The following is a 25,744-nucleotide window of genomic DNA, read 5'->3' as shown; positions in this document are numbered from 1 at the left end:
AGCATATCTTTAATACCCTTTTGTATTTTGGCCACAAGTGAACCAATAAAAAAAGTTTCAAAAGAGTACAATTTGTGTTTTGGGGCTTATAAATGGAGTTGACATTGATCCCTTTACCCCTCCGGGAACTGTGCGTGTGAACGCGCATAGAAGGAAGCGCCCGGATTCAGTACGAAGCAATTTAAGTACTCGAAATATTATCACATATTCCATAAAATTTGACCAATGACATTGTTTTCCAGCAATTCATTCAACCTGAGTGTCAACCCAAGGGACTCCGTGGAGTCGTTCAACACTGGAAACCCCGGTGAGTGAGCGCATTATTGCAAGTCACCATTAGCATCATGCTATCACGTTCTCTAGCTAAAGTACATGGATTTATCTTTGTGTATGATTATTAGAGCATATTTCTTGGTTTTCAATTTTTATTCAAAACTCGGCCTCAACGTTTTTCAGTTCAAGATACATGTCCAAAAGCACGAGTCTATTTAAAACAAGCATCATGCTATCATGCCGCTAGCATCATGCTATCATACCGCTAGCATCATGTTATCATGCCGCTAGGATCATGCTAGCGGACTTTGTCTTGAACTAATGAGTTTTCATGTGAAAGAGAAAAATTTGAGAAAAATATGATCTACAAATTTTCCTGTGCGTCAATCATCACCGATCATCACACTCCTCACTGAAATCTTCTCACCTTTGGGCTTTTCCCTTCAGGGTCGCCACAGCAAATCAACCATGTCCATCTAACCCAGGGGTCGGCATCCTTTAACACCCAAAGAGTCATTTGGACCCGGTCTCCACGGAAAAGAAAACACCGGGAGCCGCAATTAATTTTTGACGCCTACATCGTGCTTTTTTATACCTTACACTTTGTATAAACAACTATGATTTGCCTACCCGGGGTCGAAAGTCGCGAGAAATTGACAGCATTTTGGTGGGTATACCGGCTCCCGCGAGTGTGACGTTTATTTTGCGCGTCGAAAAATATTAAATATAATTCATTTCAATATTTCAAGAATAGTACAATAATCTTACAATGTGGTAATTGTATGACCACGTGGTGAATTTCAATTTGAAATGCCCCGAGACATTGAGGTTTATTTACCTTACAGGAAAGTCCTACTTTGCTGTCCCCAGTGCATTTGGATATGTATTGATAGGAAATAATGATAGTGATGAGCAGTGTTGCCACTGACATAAGACATTTGAGTGCAGCTTGGTGTGCGACTCACAAACTGGGGGTGCAAGGAGGAGTGCAGTTTAAATGGGCAGAAGTTACATGTGTGAGAGAATGAAACCGATCCGAACACTGTTAATTATTTCTTTGTTTTTGAGTTGACAGGATGTATTCTGACTGGACAACTGGATGGCAAGTCTGTGACTGAGAAGTGGAAACCCTCGTCATCATTCTTCCATCTTTACAGCAGCACGTCTTGTCCTGCAAACGAGTGCTGGCGGATTTAAGGTTTTCTCTCTGGTTAAAACAGTTGGTTGACTTGAATGACCGCAAGATGGCGCCGTTGCTTTTTCTCAAGTCAGATTTGGACTGAATTTCAGGTGTTCATAATGCTTATCAGATAGTCTGTTGGGATTTGGTCCGATTCAGAGACAGTGTGTTCTTATTGGGCTTTAAATATTAGTCTGAACACTTTGTTGTGTTGCCTCCTCAAGAGAGACCTAGATTTATAGTGCTTAAAAATACAAATGATATGTTACAACCTTTGTTATCACTCTTAATCCAAATTCTAGAGGTTTTACATTGCAGAAGAGCGACAAGAGGCAATGAATGGGGCCTTGAATAAGGACAGAGAATTTTTTTAATTTCTTTTCTATTTGTTTAATTTCTTTTTTCCCCTCCTCCTTGCTTGGTGACAGAAAGGACGTTTGTAAATACTCAATGCCTCCACTCTGTTAAAAATAGCCGGATATAAACTCTAGAAAGACAGTCTTTAAGAGCTTTAAAACCAATAAGACATTCACGACAATGCATGAAATCTCCCCAAATAAATCATGTTGAATATGTATTAAATCACAAAATATCTGCTAAAATTGTGGTAGAAACAAGAAATAAATTCCTCCTAAAGTTGTCATGAGAAGCGGACGGTAAACAGGACTGAAAATGCCAATGAGCTGCAATTGCCCCATCAGGCCACAAGGGGGCGCTATAACTTCAACCCGCCCTGTTGTTAGATTCCCCGGGTTTGAAGATGGCAAATATGGCGGCGTCAGTGTGACTGAGTTTGCCCCAAACTTGCTTTGAAATGTAGAGAGAGAGGCATGACATCAACACAGGGAAGAGTTTTATTAATTCTGAAAGCCTAAGAATGACTTGTTGAAGATACCGACTTGATTGACTCGGATCCGTGACATTTCTACAGTTTAAATCACTAAAGGCTAAACCGGAAGTTCGGTTCAGAGAATCTAAATTTACAATGTGTGGATCTGATGCCAAAAATACTTTGACCGCCCCCTGGCAGCGTTATAGTTCTTCGTACTTTCCCTTTCTACGTTGAATGACTCTCACAGGTGTTCATAAAATACACTAAAGTAATGGATAGCGGACATATTTATTGTCACATGCACGGTGTAGCAACGGGTTTCCCTGTACAGTCAAGTTCCCACTTTGCTGTCCCAAGTGTATTTTAATATGTATTGATAGGAAATAATGATAGTAAACATTATTATAAATGTGAGCAGTGTTAGTAGTGAGACAAGACATTTGAGTGCAGCTTGGTGTGTCACTCCCAAAGTACAGGTGCAAGGATGTGTGTAGTTTAAATGGGACGACTTTACATGACTCTACATGCGCTCTCCCGTCTCAGGGCTGAGCAGGTCTGAGGTCAGCTGAGATGGGGCGCATTCGGGCGGTGCGGCTGTAAACGGTCAAACTCGTGCAAACGCTGCTTTTAGCGTGAGTTTTCTCCGGAACTATTTTGAACTTTCTCATTCAACACAACCAGTCCAGACGACACACGGAGCGCTTGCCGACCTCATCTATACAAGATGGTCAGTCTACCTGCGTGCTCCGACCTCCGCTCTTATAAGTCACCTTACAAAATGCATTCACTAAACCCATTTCCGTTCACACCCGCTGATGAACCTGCTGAGACCGACAGCTTGACACAAAATCATTTGGAGCTGGTTGTGATATTTGACACTGATCATGATGTCTGTCAGAGGCCGATGCACAAACAAACTGGAGATTCAACCATAAGGAAGCCACGTGTTGTCTTTCAAATAGTAATGAGGTCCACATGAGGTTTGTACAAACCTCTTTTAAACCTTAAACGGCAGAGATGCGTCGTTTCCCAGCAGACAGTCTGGTTGTGGACAGATGGGATCAAATCCATTTTCCTCCTCAATATTTGGGCTTCGCAGTTCCATTGAAACGGTTGCAGTTCTGCTCGGCGTGCACGAGGAGACGCACTGCGCCAGACTTTGGCCCCGTCGCTCGGTTTTCAGGTTTGACGGGTTTTCTTGCTAAAAGAACAAGACTAGTTTCACTGCAGCGCAACAACTCTGTCCCTCAGAAATTCAATCCGATTCCTGACAGAACATGATTGAAACTTTGGTTGATAATTTCGGTTACACAGCCTCTGCATTTTAAGATTGCCTGGTGATCCATAATGTCGAATTCACAAATTGTGACACAAAATAAATTTAAAATGGACACCTTTACTTTCAAATATTAGTGAGACTCGCCGCAAAGTATTTGTGGAAAAAGTTTAACAATCTTAAAGAACAAATATACTTTTAAACCTTGATCGATATATGACTTAAGACAATATGACTACGGAACAACAGGAAGACGGGAAAACTGGAAATGAACCGTATTTGTCTTGAAATCGACCTCATTAAGTGGATTAAACGAACTGCATAGTTTTTCCACTTTCACTTTGAATCGCAGCATTCGAGTTTGCCTGGTGATCCATGACGTCATTGCGCAATCTGAATTCTCATTGGCTCAGACGGGGCTTGAGTCCATTCTCCTCCCGTCAGGTGTTTCATTCTCATCTTGATGTTCGACCTGGAAGCTTCAATGATCCGTGAACGTCTGAAGGGTCTGCAGATCTGAAGATATGACAGGCGTCAATGCACCCCTTTCTACTTGTTGCGGTTGTCATGGGAACGTCCAGGGTGACGGCTGGTAAGTCATTTCACTGGAAGAGCTTTTTCTAAGGTTTGACTCAAAGAGTTATTTTGGTTCAAAGATCATCTTCAGTGTTTCTTCTAAACATTGCACCTTTACAATCTGATGGAAACGGTAGTTATTAGTTCTGAGTAAGAGTTCATGGGTTATGGGACCAAATATGTACATTTGTTTGGGCTTCAAGATCACTCCAAAGCAAAGGAGGAAGCAGAATTAGATGTGAAGAGATCCAGTCAGTGCACCATGAGGAATGTAGACAGTGGAAGAGTTCCAGTTTTTCCTGTTTGAGATTGACTTGCAGTGTTTCTGTCTGAATGTTGGACTGCTTTTCTGGTGAATTCAAAGTGTTAAGAATAGTTCCATCATTCACTGACTGCTCAGCAGAAACGACCAGGACGTGTCTGTGATGCACTTTGTTGACATCTTTGAGGAACTGCTTCAAGCTGTTTATAGACGTGTTCATCACAAAATGTAATCATTGGATGAAATGTTTCTTACAGTGACTCACTCCCTGAAGTATTTCCTCACGGCATCCTCTCAAGTCCTGAACATCCCAGAGTTTGTAGCTGTGGGTTTGGTGGATAAAGTTCAGATGATTCACTATGACAGCAACACCAGGAGAGCAGAACCCAAACAGGACTGGATGGACAAAGTCTCAGAAGACTACCCAGAGTTCTGGGAGTGGGAGACCCAGAACTTCCTGAAGGACCAGGACCATTTCAAAATCAACATTGAAATTGCTAAGCAGCGTTTCAACCAGACTGGAGGTTTGTTCACACACACACACACACACACACACACACACACACACACACACACACACCAGTGACACTGAGTTGATGTCCATCCCATAATAAACGCAGCAGACTATGCTGAGATCTCACTCTGGTTCACTGTGGCTTCAGGAGTCCACACCTACCAGGGGATGTACGGCTGTGAGTGGAACAATGAGACTGATGAAATGAATGGATTTAACCAGGAGGCTTTCGATGGAGAAGATTTCATCTCATTTGACCTGAAGACACTGACATGGATCGCTTCGAGACCACAGGCTTTCAGAACCAAACAGAAGTGGGACGATGACAAGGCCTATAATGAGCACTGGAAGCACAAACTCACCCAGGTTTGTCCTGAGTGGCTGAAGAAGTATCTAAACTACGGGAGGAGCTCCCTGCTGAGAACAGGTAGGATCACATGACCTGACGTTTCATTTCAAACCTTTGCTTATTTTCTTGCTGAATTTGAGGAAATGAATTTGTGACTTCCATGAAAATTGTTTCTCTAGTCAATGAACCCCAACCAACCCAATCAATCAATCACTGTTTCCTTCTTTGTTCAGTGGATGCAGATTCTTGGGTTCTTTCTGCTTTTTAGCTGATTTCATTCTTCCATATTGAAAGTTTAGATTCCAGCCATATTTGTCCACAGCAGAAGAAGGTCTGGCTTCTCTCCATCCCTTCACACCATTTTGTATCTTCCCTCTTTTCCTCCACGTTTTCTTCATCTCCGTCCCGTCCGTATGTCTTTCTCCCTTTCTTCCTTCATCCGACACATCTCATGAACAGAAGTTCTTCTGTCAACAGAAACTCTGGTGTGTTTCTCTTGACCCTCCAGAGCTTCCCAGAGTGTCTCTCCTCCAGAAGACGCCCTCCTCTCCGGTCAGCTGCCACGCCACAGGTTTCTTCCCCGGGGAAGCCAAGCTGTTCTGGAGGAAGGACGGACAGAAGGTCCCTCAGGAGTCTGGAGAGATCCTCCCCAACGCCGACGGAACCTTCCAGATGAGCGCCAACCTGAAGCTCCCAAACACAACCAGAGATCTGAGGGAGTACCAGTGTGTGTTTCAGTTCTCCGGTGTCAAGGAGGACGTGGTCACCGTCCTGGACAGAGACGCCATCAGGAGCAACAATAAGACTGGACTCACAGGAGATGAAGGTGGGAAACGGACCTTTGGTTTCCCGTCGGCATCCAGACATTCAGAGATGAAGCTCCACTTTCTGTCGTACCTTGTGCTTTTTCTTCCTGCTGAAGAATTCAAGTCAGGATCAGTCAAACTTAATGGGTTAACAACAACTGCAGTCTGTGAAAGATGGACCATCCTGTGTGTGTGTGTGTGTGTGTGTGTGTGTGTGTGTGTGTGTGCGCAGATAGTGACTGTCGTTTTGCTCGACAGCAAAGAACGGCATCATCCTCCCTGTCGTCGTCGTCGTCGTACTGATTGTTGTCGCTCTGCTCGTCCTGGTTCCCATCGGATACGTCTTCTACAAGAAGAAGCCTGGTGAGAGACCTCCACACAGATGTTTGACTTTGACTCGCTGCTTCTTCACTGCAAACATCTCTGTCCCAGTGTGAGGCTCTGAGACACATTGTCTGCAAACTATTCTGGCAAAGCTGAATTATTTCTCCTCTCTTTGTATTTCGGCCAAAGCTCCTCCGTCTCATAAGTAAAAGCCGTTTTCGTTCGATTCTCCGAACCGTGGGCAGGATGGGTTAGGGTTGGGTTAGTTGCTCCTCAGTCTTCGGCCTGGTGGAACACGCTCACCTGAACCTCTGTGAAACCACCAAAGAAGTCTTTCCTGCTCACGCTTGGTCATGGTTTGGATCAGGACCCGGGATAATTGTGTTTCTGACCTTCCAGCTAAAAACAGTGAAGATGTACCTCTGAGGGGACAAGATTCCAATCCTGCTCCTTGTCCTGAGGAACAAACCCAGTGCTGCACACGGTGAGTTCCTCCTGAAAGCCGCCTTCCAGGGTTTCTTGGAGATGTGGGTTTTCTTTTGTCTGCTGTTCGATGTCTTTTTGTTCCTTGTGTCTCCTCAGGCTTCCAGATGAATCGTGGAAGTGGCTGAAGAAAGAAGACGTCGTCTTCAGCCCTGCTGAAAATTTGGAATCAGGAGTTGAACATTAGATTGTAGTTTAACATTGGATTTCTGAAGACAACCAGCTGTAAAAGTGTATTCAAAAAGGATTTTACTCCATAAAAACAGGATTTGAACGGACGACCTTCCATCCATGACCTGCTCAGCTTCACTGGAAGATGTTTCTCAGCAACACGTTCACAATTCATCCTGAGATCTGGCTCTGAGTGAAACACCACTGCTCTGCATCTACTCTGATAGGCAGCTTTCATACACACTTACACAAACACACACACACACGCATATTCATTTCCAGTTCTACCTTCCTCTGCTCAACAGGAATACTTTGGGGATTTGATTCTTGGTGCTGATATTAAAGTGTGTCTTATTTGGTAGAAAATCTGTTTATATCTGTTTCTTTCCAGGAGTTTGCTGTAAATCAAGAAAAATCAAAGTTCAGAATTGAAATGTCGCTGTTTCGTTGTTTTTGTAATGATTTTCTCTCTTCAATAAATTTCCTTAAAATTCCCTCAAAATCTCAAATGTGTCCTGAACAGCAGTCATCACGGACTACATGAAGGCGGCTCCGACCTCTCAGCTTCTTCCTTCTCTTTCATGGGCTGTCGAAGCGGGTCCACATGACAAGGAATGACATTCAGAAATGTGTGTTTTATTTTGTCATCGAACACACACACACTCACACACACCAGGCCGGATGTTCTCCCTGGACTTCTACCTTACGACTGGTGACAAATGACAAGCGTGAGGAAACGTTGGTCCTCTGCTGAACAACCATGAGAACCTGATGTGTCACTTTGTAATTGTATTTAAAGTTTTTTTTACTATAATATCCATTTAACTAAACATTTCAAAAATAAACATTTTTTTTCAATGAACAATTCATATGACGTTAACCATATATATCAGTTTGTATTTGCCCGACCAAACCATCTGGAAATAATATATCACACTTGTTCTATTCATACATCTATATATAATCTTATTCTTTATTTCATTTGGTTTATTTATTTTCAAGACTTCATTTCCTTCCTTTTAGTCGACTGCCTTGTATGTAATTGAGGGCGCTGATTTGTTTCTGCTACTTGATACCAGAATCAGAAAAAACTTTATTTGTCCTCGAAGGGCAAATAGGAGTCACATGGAGGAGCAACATCCAACTGTGAACATCAATAAATATACGGGCGAATATATGTAGAATATAGATGTAACCCACCTAAAGTTCTACACAGGTTGAGTTATCCAATACAATGAATGAAGAAAGGAAGGGAGCTCATGTGCAGAAACAAGTCAGTTTTATGAAGTTACAATTCAGGTAAAATTGCGCGTTCATATTGTAGCGTTTTAGTCGGGGAAACACCCGGGTGACGGTAAAACGTCCGTTTAATGAGCAATGGCTGTTGTTGGCCACAGTCACACCACACCAACCTGCAACACAACTGTAAAGAAAGGTAAAAAGACAAAAAAACAGAATTCATTGCACCCAGAACAAGCATCGACATGAACCCTGACATTCATGACTCGCTACTCTGTTGATTTCTGATGAAAAAAAACAAATGATGGAGAGAACAAGGACGGAGAACCTACAAGAGAGAAAAATAAATGTAACCGGTCAGCTGTGGCTGCGACACCCCAGAGGAAATAGTCAATATTTTTTATTCCTTTTTAGTTCCTTTGAATTCCATTTAATTCTAATTCTAATTCTAATTCTTTTTAATTCCTCTTCCCTCAGCCGCAGGGAATCTTCAAATTTTTGTACTTAAGACCTTAAAACACTTGATAGCCTTAACGTTTACAATTTATATTTTATTGCATTTCTTATTCTCCCTCCTTCGTACTATTATCTATTATTGTTCTGTTTTTGCTTGAAACTCTGGCACAACAATTTCCTTCGGGATAAATAAGATTGTCCTCATCAGTTCTCAATATTACACCTTCAGCCCAACCACAAACAAGCAACATTTTAGGAAATTCACTCCTCACCGAACGTGGCCAGTTAACAATGGCAAGTGTTATTCACTGTTATTTTTTCTTACTTAGAATCTTCCTTAACTCTTGGAATTTCCTTCCAACTGAAACAAGTATCCATCCCTCCATCCATGCATGCCTGCCTTCATCCCTCCATCCATCCCTCTCTCCATCCATCTGCTCTTCACCAACGGCATAAAACTAATTGCGAAAGTCTAAACAATGTTACGTTGAATGTGCAGAACTTAACGGCGAGCCTACCAGCGCTCAGTGGTGAATCTTCTGCGAGCATTGTAGTCCATTTTCAGACAAGAAAGTGGAACAGACCCATTTTAAATTTTATGATGCATGTGTTTACTTACACATGGCCTTTGCCGGACAAACATAACTTTTAATTTCAGGTCCTCCGTATCTGTCTCCCAATTCTCTACTGTCGTTACAAGCACAGAACAAGTTCATCGAGCTGAGGAATCATGACTCACAAGTCACTTATGCGACTCACGACTTTTGAACGATTCGTTCTGGACTGGCACATCACAAGTCATGGGTGTTGTCTTCATCAGGGGTGCCTACACTTTTACGTCTTAAGAGCTACTTTTCAAATGACCTAGTGAAAATGATCTACCTCCACTAAAATTGCCTAATATATATTTATTGATATATCTACCGAGTATACTTAACACAATACGTGTTTATGGATCTTGCATAACTGCATGGGCCCTTATGGCACGCTACAACATTGTATTTTTTCGGTAAATACCTTATTCTTGAATGGAGTCAGCAGCATAGTTGAAGTTACATATGAGAAAAATGACCGGTGTTCTGACAGCTGGGATTTGATTTCGTTCACTTTTCTCCTTTTCGGCTCACTTTTCGGAAGGGAAGTCGGTGATGTAGTTTTTATCAACGGTCTCAAAATGGCGCTTCACATTTCCCGTTTTTTCGGTATAGCAATGGCAGACCGGCAGATGAGGCAAATGAATTGCTACTTACTAGTAGCAACTCGCTAGCTTACTAGAACGCGCCGTTATGGGAACATGCGCAGTGACGCCTGTGTCAGAAACGCTTTGATTGGACGGACTGACTGTCAGTCAAGTGACTAATTCGCCGTGAGAAGGATCGGGTCACGTCAACATTTTAATGCCGGGCGGTGTCGACACATTGGGCACACTTGGTCTACGTCGTTGTAACGTTTTGTTCCGCTTCTTTCCGTAAGTTAACCCTCATTATTGTTCCAAAAAGTGTCAATTGTGGTGGTGTTAAGAATTTAAGAATCACAGTCGATCTGATGAAGGAAATAATATCCAAACGGTGTTCCAGATCTCGCCAAACACTATGACACAGCTAAGTCAAGCATCTGTACTAGATGCTGAAGAACGGAGATCCGCCGAAGACGGCTGATGTGGCTAAAGGGGAGACTACTTTGGCGAAGCAAAGCTCTCAAGTCTTGGAAGAAGTTGAAAAGATATTGTAAGTTTGGATGAATGAAAGACAGCGTGCAGGAGATAGCAATAGCGTTAGCATTAGCAAGGGTCTCATCGAGACCCTTCCCGGAGAAGGCTCTACTTCTGACGCTGATTTAGGGAAAGGAGTGCTGCCGAGAAGGGAAAAACACAAGAAACACTAATAATTAAGCATATCTTCAATTCCCTTTTGTATTTTGGCCACAAGTGAACCAATAAAAAAGTTTCAAAAGAGTACAGTTTGTGTTTTGGGGCTTATAAATGGCGTTGACATTGATCCCTTTACCCCTCCTGGAACTGCGTGTGAACGCGCATAGAAGGAGGCGCCCGGATTCAGTACAAAGCAACTTATGTACTCGAAATATTATCACATATTCCATAAAATTTGACCAATTACATCGTTTTCCAGCAATATATTCAACCTGAGTGTCAACCCAAGCAACTCCGTGGAGTCGTTCAACACTGGAAACCCAGGTGAGTGAGTGCATTTTTGCAAGTCACCATTAGCATCATGCTATCACGTTCTCTAGCTAAAGTACATGGATTTATCTTTGTGTATGATTATTAGAGCATATTTCTTGTTTTCAATGTTTATTCAAAACTCGGCCTCAACGTTTTTCAGTTCAAGATACGTGTCCAAAAGCACGAGTCTATTTAAAACAAGCATCATGCTATCGTGCCGCTAGCATTATGCTATCACGCCGCTAGCATTATGCTATCATGCCGCTAGTATCATGCTAGCGGACTTTGTCTTGAACTAATGAGTTTTCATGTGAAAGATTAGCTTTGAAGAACCAGTTGGGTTATAACAATAGCAAAGTTCGCATTTTCTATCAGTACCTTGTTCAGAATTTCTGCAGGTATCAGCAAATCTAACTGAATACTTTTTGTGCCACTTTATACAAATGTAACTCCCATGTCAAGGGGCAGAAACTTTTTTTATAATGCCAGTCATTAACATTTGGAATGGATTTGTTGCAGACATGTACATATGACCTTCTGTGAGTGACTAGGGATTTAACTTATCATTATATATAAATTTTATTACAGTTATATTTTATTCTTAATTTAAGTCCCTCAGGGGGAAATTTGTTCTCTGCTATTAACCCATCATGAGCTGTTAGGGCAGCAGTCGGGAACCTCTGGCTGGTGTTCCACATAAGGCTCTTCCGGTGACGGCATATGCCTCCCAGATAATATTGAGTCGGAAAAAATATCAGTTTGGAACTGATTTTTAAACACTTTTGATATTTCTTCATAATACTGTGTCATTTTAAAGTAAACAGATATTAGTTTTGAAGATAAATTTCACGGGTCACCTGTTGGTCGGGAACCAATGGCTTCTGAGCACGTCCGGGTTATAGTAAAGAAGAAATCCATTTTATCAGATAGCCAACTAGTTTATCTTTGTCAACCATTGCAACCGAAAAGATGGCAAAAAGAAAAAAAGGTGATGATTACCGTGCATTCCGAGCTGTGTGGACAGAGGAATTTAGATCTGCGGTAGGTCTAATATGCAATGATACATTTGCATTGACTAAACGGTCAAATAAAAAAAGCGGCACTTGGAACAATTCCATGGGGCACCAGAGGTCGCATTAAAAGTAAGACATATTTAAATCATTATTCGTAAATATATGCTATGGCTCTCAATGAAATATATTTAGAAATATTTGGCTTTAATGGCTCTCCCAGCCAAAAAGGTTCCTGAGCCCTGAGTTAGGGGTTCAGTGTTTTGCTCAACAACAGTTTGACGCACACTAGGAGGAGCCGGGAATCCAACCAGAATGTTCAATTCCAAAGAGATGGCTCTACTTCCAAAAAGTGTGGACTGTTAGGCAGAAAATGGTTATTTTAATTTTGTTATTTGCATATTTCAAGAATGAAAGGTGCATGTTCAGGTATGGTGGCTGATTTTCTGACTGAGCTTACGGAGCATCCTTTATCGTATTATGGTGATTGAGTGAAAAGCAATTCTGTCTCCTTCGTCGTCATCGTCTTCTCCTTTCGGCTTTTCCCTGCACAGCGATTCTGCACAGTGAAAACCAAATCTACAGTGAGTGAAATACACCTATGTTGAATAAAATACGTTTCTTTAATGAACAAATACATTTCTATATTGAATGGAATCCATCTGCACATGAGTAACTTCCATCGAGATCAAAATGGTTGTAGAGTTGTTTTACTGTAATACTATATTGAGTGAACCATCATCATGTGGAGTGAAATATGAACACAAAATAGAGTCAAGTTAACTCTTCAGTAAAATTTTCTTCAATTTGAGAAAAATATGATCTACAAATTTTCCCGTGCGTCAATCATCACCGATCATCACACTCCTCATCGAAATCTTCTTTCCTTTGGGCTTTTCCCTTCAGGGTCGCCACAGCGAATCAACCATGTCCATCTCACCCAGGGGTCGGCATCCTTTAACACCCAAAGAGTAATTTGGACCCGGTTTCCACGGAAAAGAAAACACCGGGAGCCGCAATTAATTTTTGACGCCTAAAATAAAGGTACCCCTGTATATATTGCTTTTTCATACCTTACACTTTGTATAAACAACTATGATTTGCCTACCCGGGGTCGAAAGTCGCGAGAAATTGACAGCATTTTGGTGGGTATACCGGCTACCGCGAGTGTGACGTTTATTTTGCGCGTCGAAAAATATTAAATATAATTCATTTCAATATTTCAAGAATAGTACAATAATCTTACAATGTGGTAATTGTATGACCAGGTGGTGAATTTCAATTTGAAATGCCCCGAGACATTGAGGTTTATTTACCTTACAGGTAAGTCCTACTTTGTTGTCCCCAGTGCATCCAGTTCCATCTTTACAGCAGCACGTCTTGTCCTACAAACGAGTGCTGGCGGATTTAAGGTTTTCTCTCTGGTTAAAAACAGCTGGTTGACTTGAACGACCGCAAGATGGCGCTGTTGCTTTTTCTCAAGTCAGATTTGGCCTGAATTTCAGGTGTTCATAATACTTATCAGATAGTCTGTTGGGATTTGGTCCGATTCCGAGACAGGGCATTCTTATTGGGCTTTAAATATTACTCTGAACACTGTGTTGTGTTGCCTCCTCAAGAGAGACCTAGATTTATAGTGCTTAAAAATAAAAATGATATGTTACAACCTTTGTTATTACTCATAATCCAAATTCTAGAGATTTTACATTGCAGAAGAGCGACAAGAGGCAATGAATGGGGCCTTGAATAAGGACAGAGAATTTTTTTAATTTCTTTTCTATTTGTTTAATTTCTTTTTTCCCCTCCTCCTTGCTTGGTGACAGAAAGGACATTTGTAAATACTCAATGCTTCCACTCTGTTCAAAATAGCCGGATATAAACTCTAGACAGACAGCCTTTCAGAGTTTTAAAACCGATAAGACATTCCAGACAATGCATGAAATCTCCCCAAATAAATCATGTTGAATATGCATTAAATCACAAAATTGCTAAAATTGTGGTAGAAACGAGAAATAAATTCCTCCTGAAGTTGTCCTCCTGTTTAGTTGTCATTAAACAGGACTGAAAATGCCAATGAGCTGCAGTTACCCTGTCGGGCCACAAGGGGGCGCCATAACTTCAACCCGCCCTGTTGTGAGATTCCCCGGGTTCAAAGATGGCAAATATGGCGGCGTCAGTGTGACTGACTTTGCCCCAAACCTGCTTTGAAATGTAGAGAGAAAGGCACGACATCAACACAGGGAAGAGTTTTATTAATTCTGAAAGCCTAAGAATGACTTGTTGAACGATACCGACTTGATTGACTCGGCTCCGTGACATTTCTACAGTTTAAAAGAATCACTCAAGGCTAAACCGGAAGCTCGGTTCGGGTGAATCTAGTGTGGATCTGATGCCCTGGCGGCAATATAGTTCTTCGTACTTTCCCTTTCCATGTTGAATGACACTTAGAGGTGTTCATAAAATACACTAAAGTAATGGATAACGGACACATTTCTTTTCTAAAGATTCAAAACATTTATTGTCACATGCACGGTGTAGCAGCGGGTTTTTTCCCTGTACAGTCAAGTTCCTACTTTGCTGTCCCAAGTGCATTTTAATATGTATTTATAGGAAGTAATGATCGTAAACGTTATTATAAATGCCAGGATGAGTGCAGTTTAAATGGGAAGACTTTACATGTGCGAGTAGTTATGTGTGTTTGAGAATGAAACTGATCAATTACTTCTTTTTTGAGTTGACAGGATATAATCTGACTGGACAACTGGATGGCAAGCATGTGACTGAGAAGTGGAAGCCCTCGCCATCGTTCTTCCGTCTTTACAGCAGCACGTCTTGTCCTGCAAACGAGTGCTGGACGATTCAAGGTTTTCTTTCTGGTTAAAAACAGCTGGTCGACTCTTGAGATCCTGGCAAGAACTTGACATCCTCCATCCATCTCCTGAAAACCAAGCCAGGACCTTAAAGTTAGGATTAAATCACCAAACAATTTGTTCAGACCAGGAGGGGTTTTATTGGTGAACACATGAAGAGACATTACACACTGCGGCGTTTCACAGATTTATAAAGACCATCGATATGTATCGTGACCGAAAAGAGTTCCAATGAAGTCTGCACACAACCTCAGTTCAGCTCTGTCAGGTCCTCCTGACAGAGAAACGACAAAAATGAAGATCTAAGTGAACCTGGAGCTGCAATGAAGCCGCCTTTTCCCGACCAGTGGCTTCAATGCTCCGTATGGAGAATCATCTGAGGCGAGACAGGAGCACATCTCAGCAGCCTCTGGTGGACGACGGCAGAAAAACAACGGTGAGCCAGAAAAGGGTGTTTTCAGGTGATTGGAGTTGGACATCAGAGTCCTCAAGGTTTGAAGACAGCCGACATTCTGCAGATTGGAGGATACTTTGAATAAGTTTCACAATTGGCTGCGCGACTGTTATTCCATACATCTATTTCGATGAAATAACATTCAGTTTGTGTTTACCGACCTGCAGGCTCACTCATCCTCCCCAGAGGAATTAACAACTTCATCTGAGACAAACAGAAATCCAGGTTGAGGGGTTTTATTATTTATTCCATATTTATGTCAAATGCAAACATGTCTGAGCTACCCAGTCAGACAGAGAGGTCCGGTTTACATATAGATAGTTAGATAGATACACATGATAACCGACCATCACCAGCAGGGTTTACTCATGCAGTGGTTTCAATCCGCCTTGGCAGCGAGCTTCTTGGTTCGATTCCCATATTACCAAAAACACCTTGGCGCTTTCCCTTCTATGTGCACTTGTGTTTTGGCATAACTATATAAACATAAACCACACGTCAGTCTGTCAAACTGCACAGCCATGCTTGGAAAGATGGAGACAAGGAACTGTACTTCTCAACTCACCGTACAACTGAGGTCAGGACTTTGTTCAACATTTCTTATGTTCATCTTTATATTAAGCCTACTGAAGGCACCGATGACGCTCTGTGGGGTTAAAAGTGAGCCATGGCTTCCTTTTGAGGGTTCGGAGGTGAATCCCGGCCTCCCAGGTTCACTGCCTAGATGGCGTCAGCTCACTCGGAGGCCCAAGTTGGATCCTTCCAAGTTGGACGAACTTTCGCTTTCCAGCCTTGTTGCCGAGCATCTGCACCTGCGGCGAGTCCAGCATATCACTTAAACTGAGCTCCACTGACAGACGGCTTAATTTGCTGGTCTGCAAGTTTGCAGAATGCATGAGCTGTTTTGAATTTATTTTGTAGTTTTCCTGTGGTGAAAATAAAGTATCCATGTCCACCCTGGCATCAGTGTCCCCTGGCCTATGTGGTTCAAAACCTAAGTGTTTTTGCCAATTTCCTTTCTGTGGCCGTGTCCTCCTCCTGCTAGCCCAGCAGCCCTTCCAGGGGCCCGTGGATGGTGTGGCTTCCTTCTCCTTCCCTGTCTCTCCACCTTCACCTTCTCCCCTGGGATCCATCGGCCCTGAGGGCTTTAGGACCCACCTGGCTGTAGACTGTCGCTGGATTCAAACCAGCAGTAGTAACCCATGCTTCGTGATCCTTTTTTTTAGTGTTCTATTCTCCGAATGATTCTATGTAGAAATGACATTTGGGGATTCTTTTTTTTTTCTCTAAGTGTAAGGTTGTATACGTGTGACATGCACCTGACTGGTTACCTCAGTGTCATAATGCCATATGTGGATAACACTGGTTACCCAAAACCAGTGGGTTAAACCGCTTGCCTTGCCACCGGCAGCCAAAGGTTCAAGTCTCACCTTGCTAGAGACGTCATTTGGAGAAAAAAAGGGAGCAAAAACCATGCAGTAAATAAAAGCTGAATTGAAGCGCAATCAATCTCTGGTCCCTCCTGACACTAAGATGAAGCGCAGCAACTCAATGCATGCAAGACACCTCTTGCAATTCCACAGTCCAAAGAGAGCAGACAGAGCTCAGCTGGCGTCTGCAGGAAATAACGTCACTGCCAGTATAAAAAGCCCAGTGTCCTGGCAGGGACCAATAGGAGGCCGCGACCAATTAGCATTTACTAAACACTTTCACCTGCTGCGAATTTCCTGCAACATAAAATTAGATCAGATCAACTTTATTCCTTTATTCCATTATAACTTTTACACTGCTGTGAATAAATGAATTTCCCCTCTGGAGATGAATACAGTGGATCAGATCTTACTCCATGTTGCAGGTAAGTGGCAGCAGGTGAAAGCGTTTAGTAAATGCTAATTGGTTGTGGCCTCCTATTGGTCCCTGCCAGGACGCTGGGCTTTTTATACCGGCGTCATTTCTGGGCGACGCCAGATCTTCGGGGAGAACCAGCTGAGAGGTTGAGGTTCACTGGGAAATTGCTTTTTGTTGTTGTGGGGAAAAATCACATTTTTGTTTTGTCTTTCAGATCTGGTGCATTTGTTTGGAGTGTGTTTGTGTCCTGTTGTCTCTGGTGAGTTTTTGTTCCTTTTAATTTTTTTTAATTTGGAATTTGGCTTCTTGAAGCAAACCAGGGAGAGCTGTCTTGCACACATTCAGAAGATATTTGTTTATTTTTGTGTCTGAAGGTAAGAAGGGACCAGAGTTTGTGTTGTTGCTGTGTTTGCTTCTTCATTGGGTAAGTTGGCACTTACACTTTTTTATTAAATGAAAATGTGCTTAAATATGTTTCTGACCCCTGGTGATCTTTACATCTGTTTAAAGCTGATAGAAAACTGTTTCCATGGGACTGAAGATTCTTGTGGATGTTTTTTTTTCCTCAATTTTTGGCTGTTTGGTGGAGGAACCTTTTCAGGAGTGGACGAGCAAAGACGGCTTTTGCTGTTTGTGTGTGTGAGTATGTCGGGTTGAATCTGACGACAATATATTCTCCTGTTGGTTCCTGCCGGGATGCTAAAGAGCCGGCGGAGTCTGGTTTGACCGGGGAAACACACTTTTGTCTTGTCTTTCAGTTCCGACTCTTATTTGGAGTGTGTTTGTGGCCTGAGACCTCTGGTGAGTTATTGTCCTTTTTTTTTTCTTCAGTGCTCCAATAAGTTTCAGATTCTTCTCCTCCCCAGTGATCTTTGCACCTGTGCTCATCTGTTTAGGCTCCTGGAGACTGTTAGTGACTGATTCTCATGGATGGTGTTTTGTTCTTCACCGGAAGACAACTGGAGTTCCCTTGAAGGATGACTTCAGGTAATGTTCTGGAGGTGAAGAGTCAGAAACTGAAGCTGTGATGCTCAGTGTTAGTGGCTCTGCTCCAGAGCTGCAGGAGTTAGATGAAGTGCAGACTTCAATGGACATGTTTGGTATCAGTATAGGAATGCAGAGGGAAAGATGGTGGTAGACTTTGTGAAAAGGATAGAAGTGACTTTAGTGAAGACCTTTTTTAAGGTGACTTAAGAGCATGCAGGTAGACTTCATCTGAAGCTGGATGGTGAGAGTAGCCAGTGGTGGAAGCTGAAAGGGCAGGAGTTGGAAAAGGCTCTGAGGTCATGGAGAGCTTCCAGGTGACTGACAGCTACAGATCATGTGATCAGAGACGGGTTGGTGAGCACTTGGTGTCGCCTGAAAAGATTAAATACTTCTGGTTTCAGAGGGCGAACACCAAAAGTGGTCACCTGACCTCGGAAGGCATCAGGCAGAGCAGAAGTTGCAACCATCACTCAGTTGTCTTATTTAAGGAGTCTGTAATAGAAATTCTCCGACTGATCACCAAAGTGATTGCTTGATGGATTTGAAGGAAACCTTAACTGTTGTAATGTTTCTTTTGCAGAGCGTCAAGAGTTTTTCGTAACGTCCACAGATGGACGTCACAAGGGCTCAGCAAGATCATGGCGAGTCAGTGCTTAATTTTCTTGTAAATTTTTTTAACAAAATGTTAACTCATGACGTTTAACAGCACCGACTTTACTGAAGTCAGTTTACAGCCATTGTTCTTTTGAGTGGTTAAATCAATGTTGTGTGTTTAATTCTAAGGTTCTTTCAGATGCCGTCCATAAATGTTGTGTTTGGGCTTGTTGGCCTCCTGGCAGGATCCTGTCCAACTCCAGCAAGGTAGTGTGTGTGATAAGTTTACTTTTGTGTAAAGTCAGCAATGTTTGAGCTGTCTTTATCTTTAATTTAAATGCTTGTAGTTTTCCTGCTGTGAAAATAAAGTGTCCTTGTACACCCTTATCAGTGTCACTTTAGTTTTTAAATCCTTGTTTTAGTTTATCCTTTTCCTGTTAAACATTTTTCTGACGCAGCGACTCTTTAGTGCAAAGAATCTTCAGTTTCTTCTAAATATTACACTTGGAAATCCTTCACTTTGAGATTGACTTGCAGTATTACTGTTTGATTAATTCAAACTAAAGAATAGTTCATTCCTTGACTGGTCAGAAATGACCAGGCTGTGTCTGCATGTTTTTACTGGGGAACCGCAAAGGAATTAGAAATGTAGCCTTTTTTCTGTACCATTTTGCTGCCAGTACTTGCACACGTGCTCTGCCCGTACATGCATGGCACAGTTAATTTGATGCTAACGCCTTATCATGGCGTCTGCTCTGCAAAACATGCAGCGAAGCCAAAGTAGGAAGTGACTTTTTCAGTGGAAAATATGGACTAAATGGAAGCCGTGATGGCTGTTGCTCTGGGTGACCTCCGTCGAGATGTTTGACTTTGACCTGCTGTTTCTTCACTGCAACTCTTTGTCCCAGTGAAGCTCTCAGTGTCGTGACTCATTGTCTGCAACCTATTCTGGCAATGCTTAAGTGTTTCTCTTTCAGCCGACGCTCAATCGTAAGAAAAAGCTTATTTTGTTCAATTCTCTGACCCGTCGGCAGAATGGAGTTGCTCCTCGGGAACACGCTCACCTGAACCTCAAACCACCAGCCGAGGGCTGAACTGAGCCGAAATCGGTTCAAGGAAACCAAATTTAAAATGTGTAAATGTGATGCCAAAAAGAACTCCATGAGTCAGTATGGTTTATAACCTACAGGTAAGTTCTGGAGACGGAGCGCGGTGCCTTTGTCGTGAAACCTTTTGGAGTCTCGAGGAAGCTGCTGGGAGAGAAACGCAGTGGGCGGCGCTCATGTCTGAAGGAAGACCTCAACCGCCATGTAAGGGATACATACAGTGTGAGAGACCAAGACCTCGGCTGCTAAAGTGGCTAGAATTTGGGACTATTTAAAAATCAGACAGCATTTCAGTGTTTTCTGTCCTGCAGATGCTGATCTCTGACTGGGTCGGGGTGCCGTTGTAGGAAATTGTATCCACAGGCCTGCAGAGGCAGAGCGGGAAAACACAACTCCAATTTTTGTTTTGGACCAAACTGTAAATAAGCTTTTCTTCTGCTTCGCAGCTTGAAGGTCCAGAATTAAAGTCCAAGGTCCGGCAGGTCCAGATCAATAGATAGAAATGCCAGATTCTGTCAAATAAACCCAGAACACACATAAGCATCAATCACCCGTCAGACAATTTGATACTAAACTCTTCCGGACTGGTGTTCTGTAAAGTTGATCTTTTCCTTCCAATGAGTTCATAGATGTACGTGCACGTCTGGATATACAAGTCAAAATCCACATTGTGGAGAAGGTTCTGTTCCCAGACCGACAAACTATGGATGTCGGTATGTTTTTATACGTGCACACATTTGTGTGAGGAGAAATGACATTTGGTGATTCTTTTTCCCCCCTCCTAAGTGTTTTGTGTAAAGTAGGCAAAATGTTTTTTTAATGCTCAAGTAAAATAAAGTATCCATGTGGAACATCAGTCCTATGTGGCTCAAAACCTAAGTGCCTGTCCCATTTTTTTTCTAAGTATTTTTCTCGAAGTGTAAGGTTCGACACGTGCAACCTGGATTTCTGCACCTGATCAAAAAATCAAAACCTAAGTCATTTTGCCTATTTTCTTTCTAGCTGACACAGCATGCTCTGCATCTTGCCTGAGAAATAACATTTGGTCATTTTTTTTTTTCTTTCTAAGTGTAGGGTTGTATACGTGCAACCCGGAGACGAGCATCAGACTGGTTAGCTCAGTGCCTTCAGCCGCTGTCGCTGGATGTGAATCCTGCTGGTTCGAGTCCGGCGCCGGTCTACATGTTGGGTCCCAAACCCCGATGAAGGTCCATCCAGTCCCAGGATCTCATTTGGCTGGAGCATCACAGATGCTCAGTGGGTCGAGCTGCCGGTCCAGGGTTCAAGTCACTAAGTGTAGAGATGACATCGGATTTTTTTTTTTTTTCTAAGTACTTTTTCCCTCTAAGTGTGAGGGTATATAGGAGAAACCCGGATTTAGTCTGTGTGACTGGTTAGCGCAGTGCCATAAGCCACTGTCGCTGTATGTGGATACCGCTGGTTCAAGTCCAGTACCGGTTCACGACAGCCCCGTCGGGTACCCGCCCGACGCAAGGCCGAACGCCAGGTCGGGTCCCAACCCCGATACAAGGCCGACGCGGGGGAGTGACAGGCGAAGCAAGGAGCAGGGCGAGAGGCAGACAGGCCGAGAGACAGGGAGGAGGGGGCCCCACTAACCACGGCCCCCCGGGGGGACTTCGGGGGTACAGAGAGGGAGGGATGGAAGGATGCGCCGTAGAACCCGCCCTGCTACAGAAATTTCAAAAAAAAACGGCTGTGGCACTTAGGTTTTTTTCCACATAGGGGCCCCAGAGACACATTTTGGGGGGAGGAAGATACTTTATTTTTTTTGACAAAGACAAGAAAATAAAAAAACAGAAGAAAAAAAGAGAAAAAAAATTGAGACAAAAAATAAAGAAAAGAAAAGAGAAAAAATGAGACAAGAAAAAAGGAGAAAAAAATTAAGACAAGAAAAAAGAACAGGAGAAAAGAGAAAAAGAATGAGACAAGAAAAAAGAGAAAAAAATAAAGATAAGAAAATACAAATTGAAAAAAGGAGAAAAAAATTAAGACAAGAAAACAAAAAAACTAGAAAAACAGGAGAAAAAATTAAGATAAAAACATTAAAATTAAAAAAAGGACAAGAAAATAAAAAATACAAATTAAAAAAAGACTAGAGAAAATTAAAGAAAAAATTTAAAAACAAACATTTACAATTAGCAAAAACATACAGCAACAGGATTTGCTCACTTTACACCAAACTATCCAGACTGCAGACGCTACTTCTGGCCTTCAACACACCTACAAGCACAAACACAACATTTAGACATGCAGTGTCAAACACCTTACAATTAAACACATAACATTCATTTGCGCACAGACAAAGAAACACTGCTCAGCTTAAACATCTTACTGACTTCAACAAAGTCACTGCTCTTAAATAGCAGCAATCAACTAACATTGGGTTTAACACAAAATTAACAAGAAAAATTAAGTACTTCACTCACCATTATTTTGCCAAGCGCTTGTGATGTCCACATAGTCGTGTCTTTTCCCAGTGGAGACGGTAAAGGCTTGATGTCCATCTGTGGACTGTTAGAGGAAACACACACACTCATGTCTGCAAAATAAAGATAACAAAGGTTGAAGGCTTCTCTTACCTTCAAGGTTGTTTCTGAGTATAAATACAGGTTGGACTCCGAGCCATGATGAGGTGCTCATCGAGGTCAGGTGACACTATTGTTGGCGTTCACCCTCCATCACAGACAACTTTCTTACAACAAGTCCAGAAGACACACCAGGTGCTCATCTTCCTGATCAGATGAGCTGTAGTTGTCCCATCAAGCTCTTCCAGCTTCCACCTCTGGCTTTACTCAACCTGTACAAGATGTCATCCACCTGTGTGCTCCTAAGTCACCTTATAAAATGTGTTAATATCTTGGACACCAAACCTGCCCATCTCTTCTATTGTCTGCACCAACTTCTAACTCCATCCCACCTCTGGAGCCATTGCTCTCCAGCCACTAACACTGAGCATCACATCTTCAATTTCAGACTCAAGTCTGGCTTTTCTCCATCTCTTCCTGTCTGTACAGAAAACCCTTGTTTTTCACAGGGTTACATTCCAAAGAGAACCTGTGATGGGCTGAATCTGTGAAGTAGAAACTTTTATTTTTACAATGAGTCATTAAAACTTCTTGCTGCTGTCGTCCTTGTTTTTTCTTCCTTCTTTAGGGAACGAACAGAAGATTCATTCCGTAATGCCGACCTACAGCCGCATAGCTTTTAGCTTCCCTTAGCATGTCCAGAAGTTTAACTATCTGCGATAAATAGCATCTTCTGGTGCCTGTTGGGCCCTGCAAGGTGCTTTTGTCACTCCAGAGCATTTTGTCCACATTATGGGTTTTAGAGAAACTCCAAATTGCACACACATCATGTAAATTTGACAAGCTGTTTTACATACATGTACATATTAAACTGCAACGCTTTTGACGCACAGGTAGAGAAGAAGCGGAGTGACTTTTTAGCCAATCAGAATGCAAATCTGTGAAGTAGCAAAACCGTGAAAAGTAAACTGCATTACAGCAAGGGATCACTGTGCAACAAAATCTGCTCTAAGCATCTCTTTGCAGCTGTTCTGGACTCAGTCCACCTTCTGTTCCAGGTCTCTAAGTGTAGGTCATCAACAATGGCCGTCCCTCCTGACCTCCCTCTGCATTGATCTGGCCTGCACCCCACTGAGGCTGCACTAACTCTGTCCCCGTCTGGGGCCGAGAGACCAAACAAGAGGTCGGAACGAAAGCATGCAGACACTGAGTTACGGGAAAAGTATTTATTAACACCATGCAGACAAAGTGGAAAGTCTTTGGCTCCTAAGCGGCTCGAGGACCCGAAAGCTCGGCACTCCGGCGGCTTCCAACTCCAGCAGAACTGAGCACCGGTGAGCTGCAAAGCCTCAGTGTTCTGAAAAGCAGACTCAGTCATTAGACCACACACACTGAAGACTGACAAGTTGCAGCAGAAGCTACTGTTGTAGCCAAGAACCGGCAGACCTGCTTAGTCTTGGGACTAACCCGATCACCTGAACCTGCTTACCTAAGTGACTGTCTTTACCCAACTCAGCTGGAAAAGTTAATCAAAAGCTTCACGTAACTGTTGGAACACAGCGACTAAGGTGGGATGACCAGACCAACAGGACAATTCAACACATCATCTCGGTTCACTAACATGCTGAAACTTTGCCCGAATAAATCACCCTCAATGACAAACCGAACAGTCAGAACTTGAGCCACTTTAACAAAACAACAACTAGTTACTCCGGATATAAACAGCGAGCAAAGGAATTTCGGTGCTTAAACATAAACTTTGTAACGCCAGCCATTTGAATAAAGAGCTTTTTTGATCTCCTGCCCAAGTTTACCTTCCAGATCTGAAGCTGGAAACACAACTGGAGCTTCACTAAACAATTTCAGTGACACATCCTAATCAAACAACTAATCTTTGAGTTTCTTATCAGTTGAGATTCAATGAATTGGTCCTTATTGCAGCGAGACAAAAGCAACTTCGCAAACTAATAAATTCTACCACTGACATGTCTGCAACTTAGAAAGGAAAAGTCAACATACTCACGCAAGCAAAAGGTGAAAGCGGTCTCAGCCGTGCACTCAGAGGCTCCTCTGCCAAACTGACAAAAATGGAAGGGAAAAAAAAACTTGACCATCCAAGAGAATCTTCAGTCAGGTAAAAAGAGTCTCCATGAGCCTAAAGAGACGAGCACAGGTGCAAAGATCAGCGGGGGTCAGGAACATATTTAAACACACTTTCATTGAATTTAAAAAGAACACAAGTGCCAACTCACCCAACAAGGAAACAAACATGGCAACCACACAAACTCTGGTCCCTACTTACCTTCCCAACACAAAAATGTGCCTTTTCCTCACCAAAAACAAGCATTGCCCCAGTAAAAGAGTGCACCGCGACCTTGCAGCGCTCAGCTTGCTCTCCCCAGAGCCCTGGCGTCTCCAGGAAATGACATCACGGCCAATAAAATAAGGCCGGCGCCCTGGCAGGGACCAATAGGAGGCCGAGACCAATTAGCATTTACTAAACACTCTCACCTGCTGCACATTATCTGCTACAGAGAATAACATAAGATCAACTTCATCCATCTACAGGGGGAAAGTCATTTCTCACAGCAGTGGAACATTTATAATGTCAAAAAATAAAAAAAAGTATGGATATAAATATATATATATAGTATAAATATAAGAATAGGGTTGGATGGAGAAGGTTGATTTGCTGTGGAGACCCTGAAGGAAAAAGACCAAAAGACAAGAAGAAGTTCACGTCAACCAGCATCCTGTGGTTTACACTTGAATACATGTAATTTATTACTGAAGGGGAGCGATTAATCAGAACCAGAAGGCGGTGATTATGGATGATTGATCGGTGATGAAGCGCAAACAAATATTTCCCCCCCGAAAGCCGGTTTAAACGGAGCGACCGATTCCCGAGGGAGCCTCCGCCGCCGTCGCCGCCTCCCTGGGTTGTTGCCACGGCGACAATGTGTCCGTTGACCGATGGGTGCGGCGTCCCCGCCCAACCCTCGGCGAGGAGGTGGTTATAAAGAGAGGAGGGTGAATGAAAAGCAGGAAATCTGCAGCGTCACGGAGACGCAGGTGTGGATAAACGGAGGCCGGTGACGCAGGAAGGAAAATAATCTCTGATGCCGAAAACCCGCGGGACGCGGGCCAGAAAAGACCGGTTTAAACGCGCCAGAAATGTCATTCGCCGACGAGGCGGGGAGGCCGGGAGCCGGAGCTCCTCTGCAGCGGCCGCATCGGCGGCGGCGGCGTTACCTAGGCGACGGTATCCAGGCGATGACGCCGGCTGGCGAGCAGAAGCGAGCGGCGGTGGCGGTAGTGGGGCACGCCCTGTTCTTCAGCTGGACGCTGACGACAGGAGACAAAGATGCAGGAGGCCCTGATCATGCAACACACACACACACACACA

At 42.9% G+C, this 25,744-nt stretch overlaps 1 protein-coding gene and 1 long non-coding RNA gene across 5 annotated transcripts; both read left to right on the top strand.

Moving 5' to 3' along the window:
* The first annotated feature begins 4,058 nt into the window (after positions 1–4,058).
* Positions 4,059–7,758, top strand: LOC147219580 (class I histocompatibility antigen, F10 alpha chain-like). Its single transcript, XM_086171741.1, has 7 exons — positions 4,059–4,153; positions 4,657–4,923; positions 5,062–5,340; positions 5,771–6,088; positions 6,327–6,431; positions 6,792–6,876; positions 6,975–7,758. The coding sequence occupies exons 1-7, from the start codon at positions 4,099–4,101 to the stop codon at positions 7,060–7,062; spliced, it is 1,197 nt and encodes a 398-aa protein (XP_086027867.1). The 5' UTR covers positions 4,059–4,098; the 3' UTR covers positions 7,063–7,758.
* A 2,374-nt stretch (positions 7,759–10,132) lies between these two features.
* On the top strand, positions 10,133–15,517 carry LOC147219579 (uncharacterized). Of its 4 annotated transcripts, none has more exons than XR_015108029.1 (5): positions 10,133–10,209; positions 10,319–10,468; positions 10,871–10,935; positions 12,840–12,977; positions 14,675–15,517. It is a non-coding gene; the product is annotated as an uncharacterized LOC147219579 (long non-coding RNA). The 4 variants fall into 4 exon arrangements; XR_015108030.1 differs by having other exon boundaries at positions 14,668–15,517; XR_015108031.1 differs by having other exon boundaries at positions 12,840–15,239; positions 15,425–15,471.
* The last annotated feature ends 10,227 nt before the right edge of the window (positions 15,518–25,744 follow it).

The sequence above is a fragment of the Fistularia commersonii genome, chromosome 24 (genome assembly GCF_037954325.1).
Source record: "Fistularia commersonii isolate RoL2024-O1a breed Wild chromosome 24, RoL_Fcom_v1.0, whole genome shotgun sequence".
In the NCBI taxonomy this organism is placed as follows: Eukaryota; Metazoa; Chordata; class Actinopteri; order Syngnathiformes; family Fistulariidae; genus Fistularia; species Fistularia commersonii.
The sequence above is the reverse complement of the archived record's forward strand: the minus strand, read 5'-3'. Positions and strand labels throughout refer to the sequence as shown.

Excerpts from the sequence above, each read along its gene's own strand:
- LOC147219580 (XM_086171741.1), top strand. The coding sequence starts at position 4,099 with ATGCACCCCTTTCTACTTGTTGCGGTTGTCATGGGAACGTCCAGGGTG. Across the intron at positions 4,924-5,061 it reads GCGTTTCAACCAGACTGGAG|GAGTCCACACCTACCAGGGG; the intron begins GTTTGTTCACAC and ends CTGTGGCTTCAG. Across the intron at positions 5,341-5,770 it reads GAGCTCCCTGCTGAGAACAG|AGCTTCCCAGAGTGTCTCTC; the intron begins GTAGGATCACAT and ends TTGACCCTCCAG.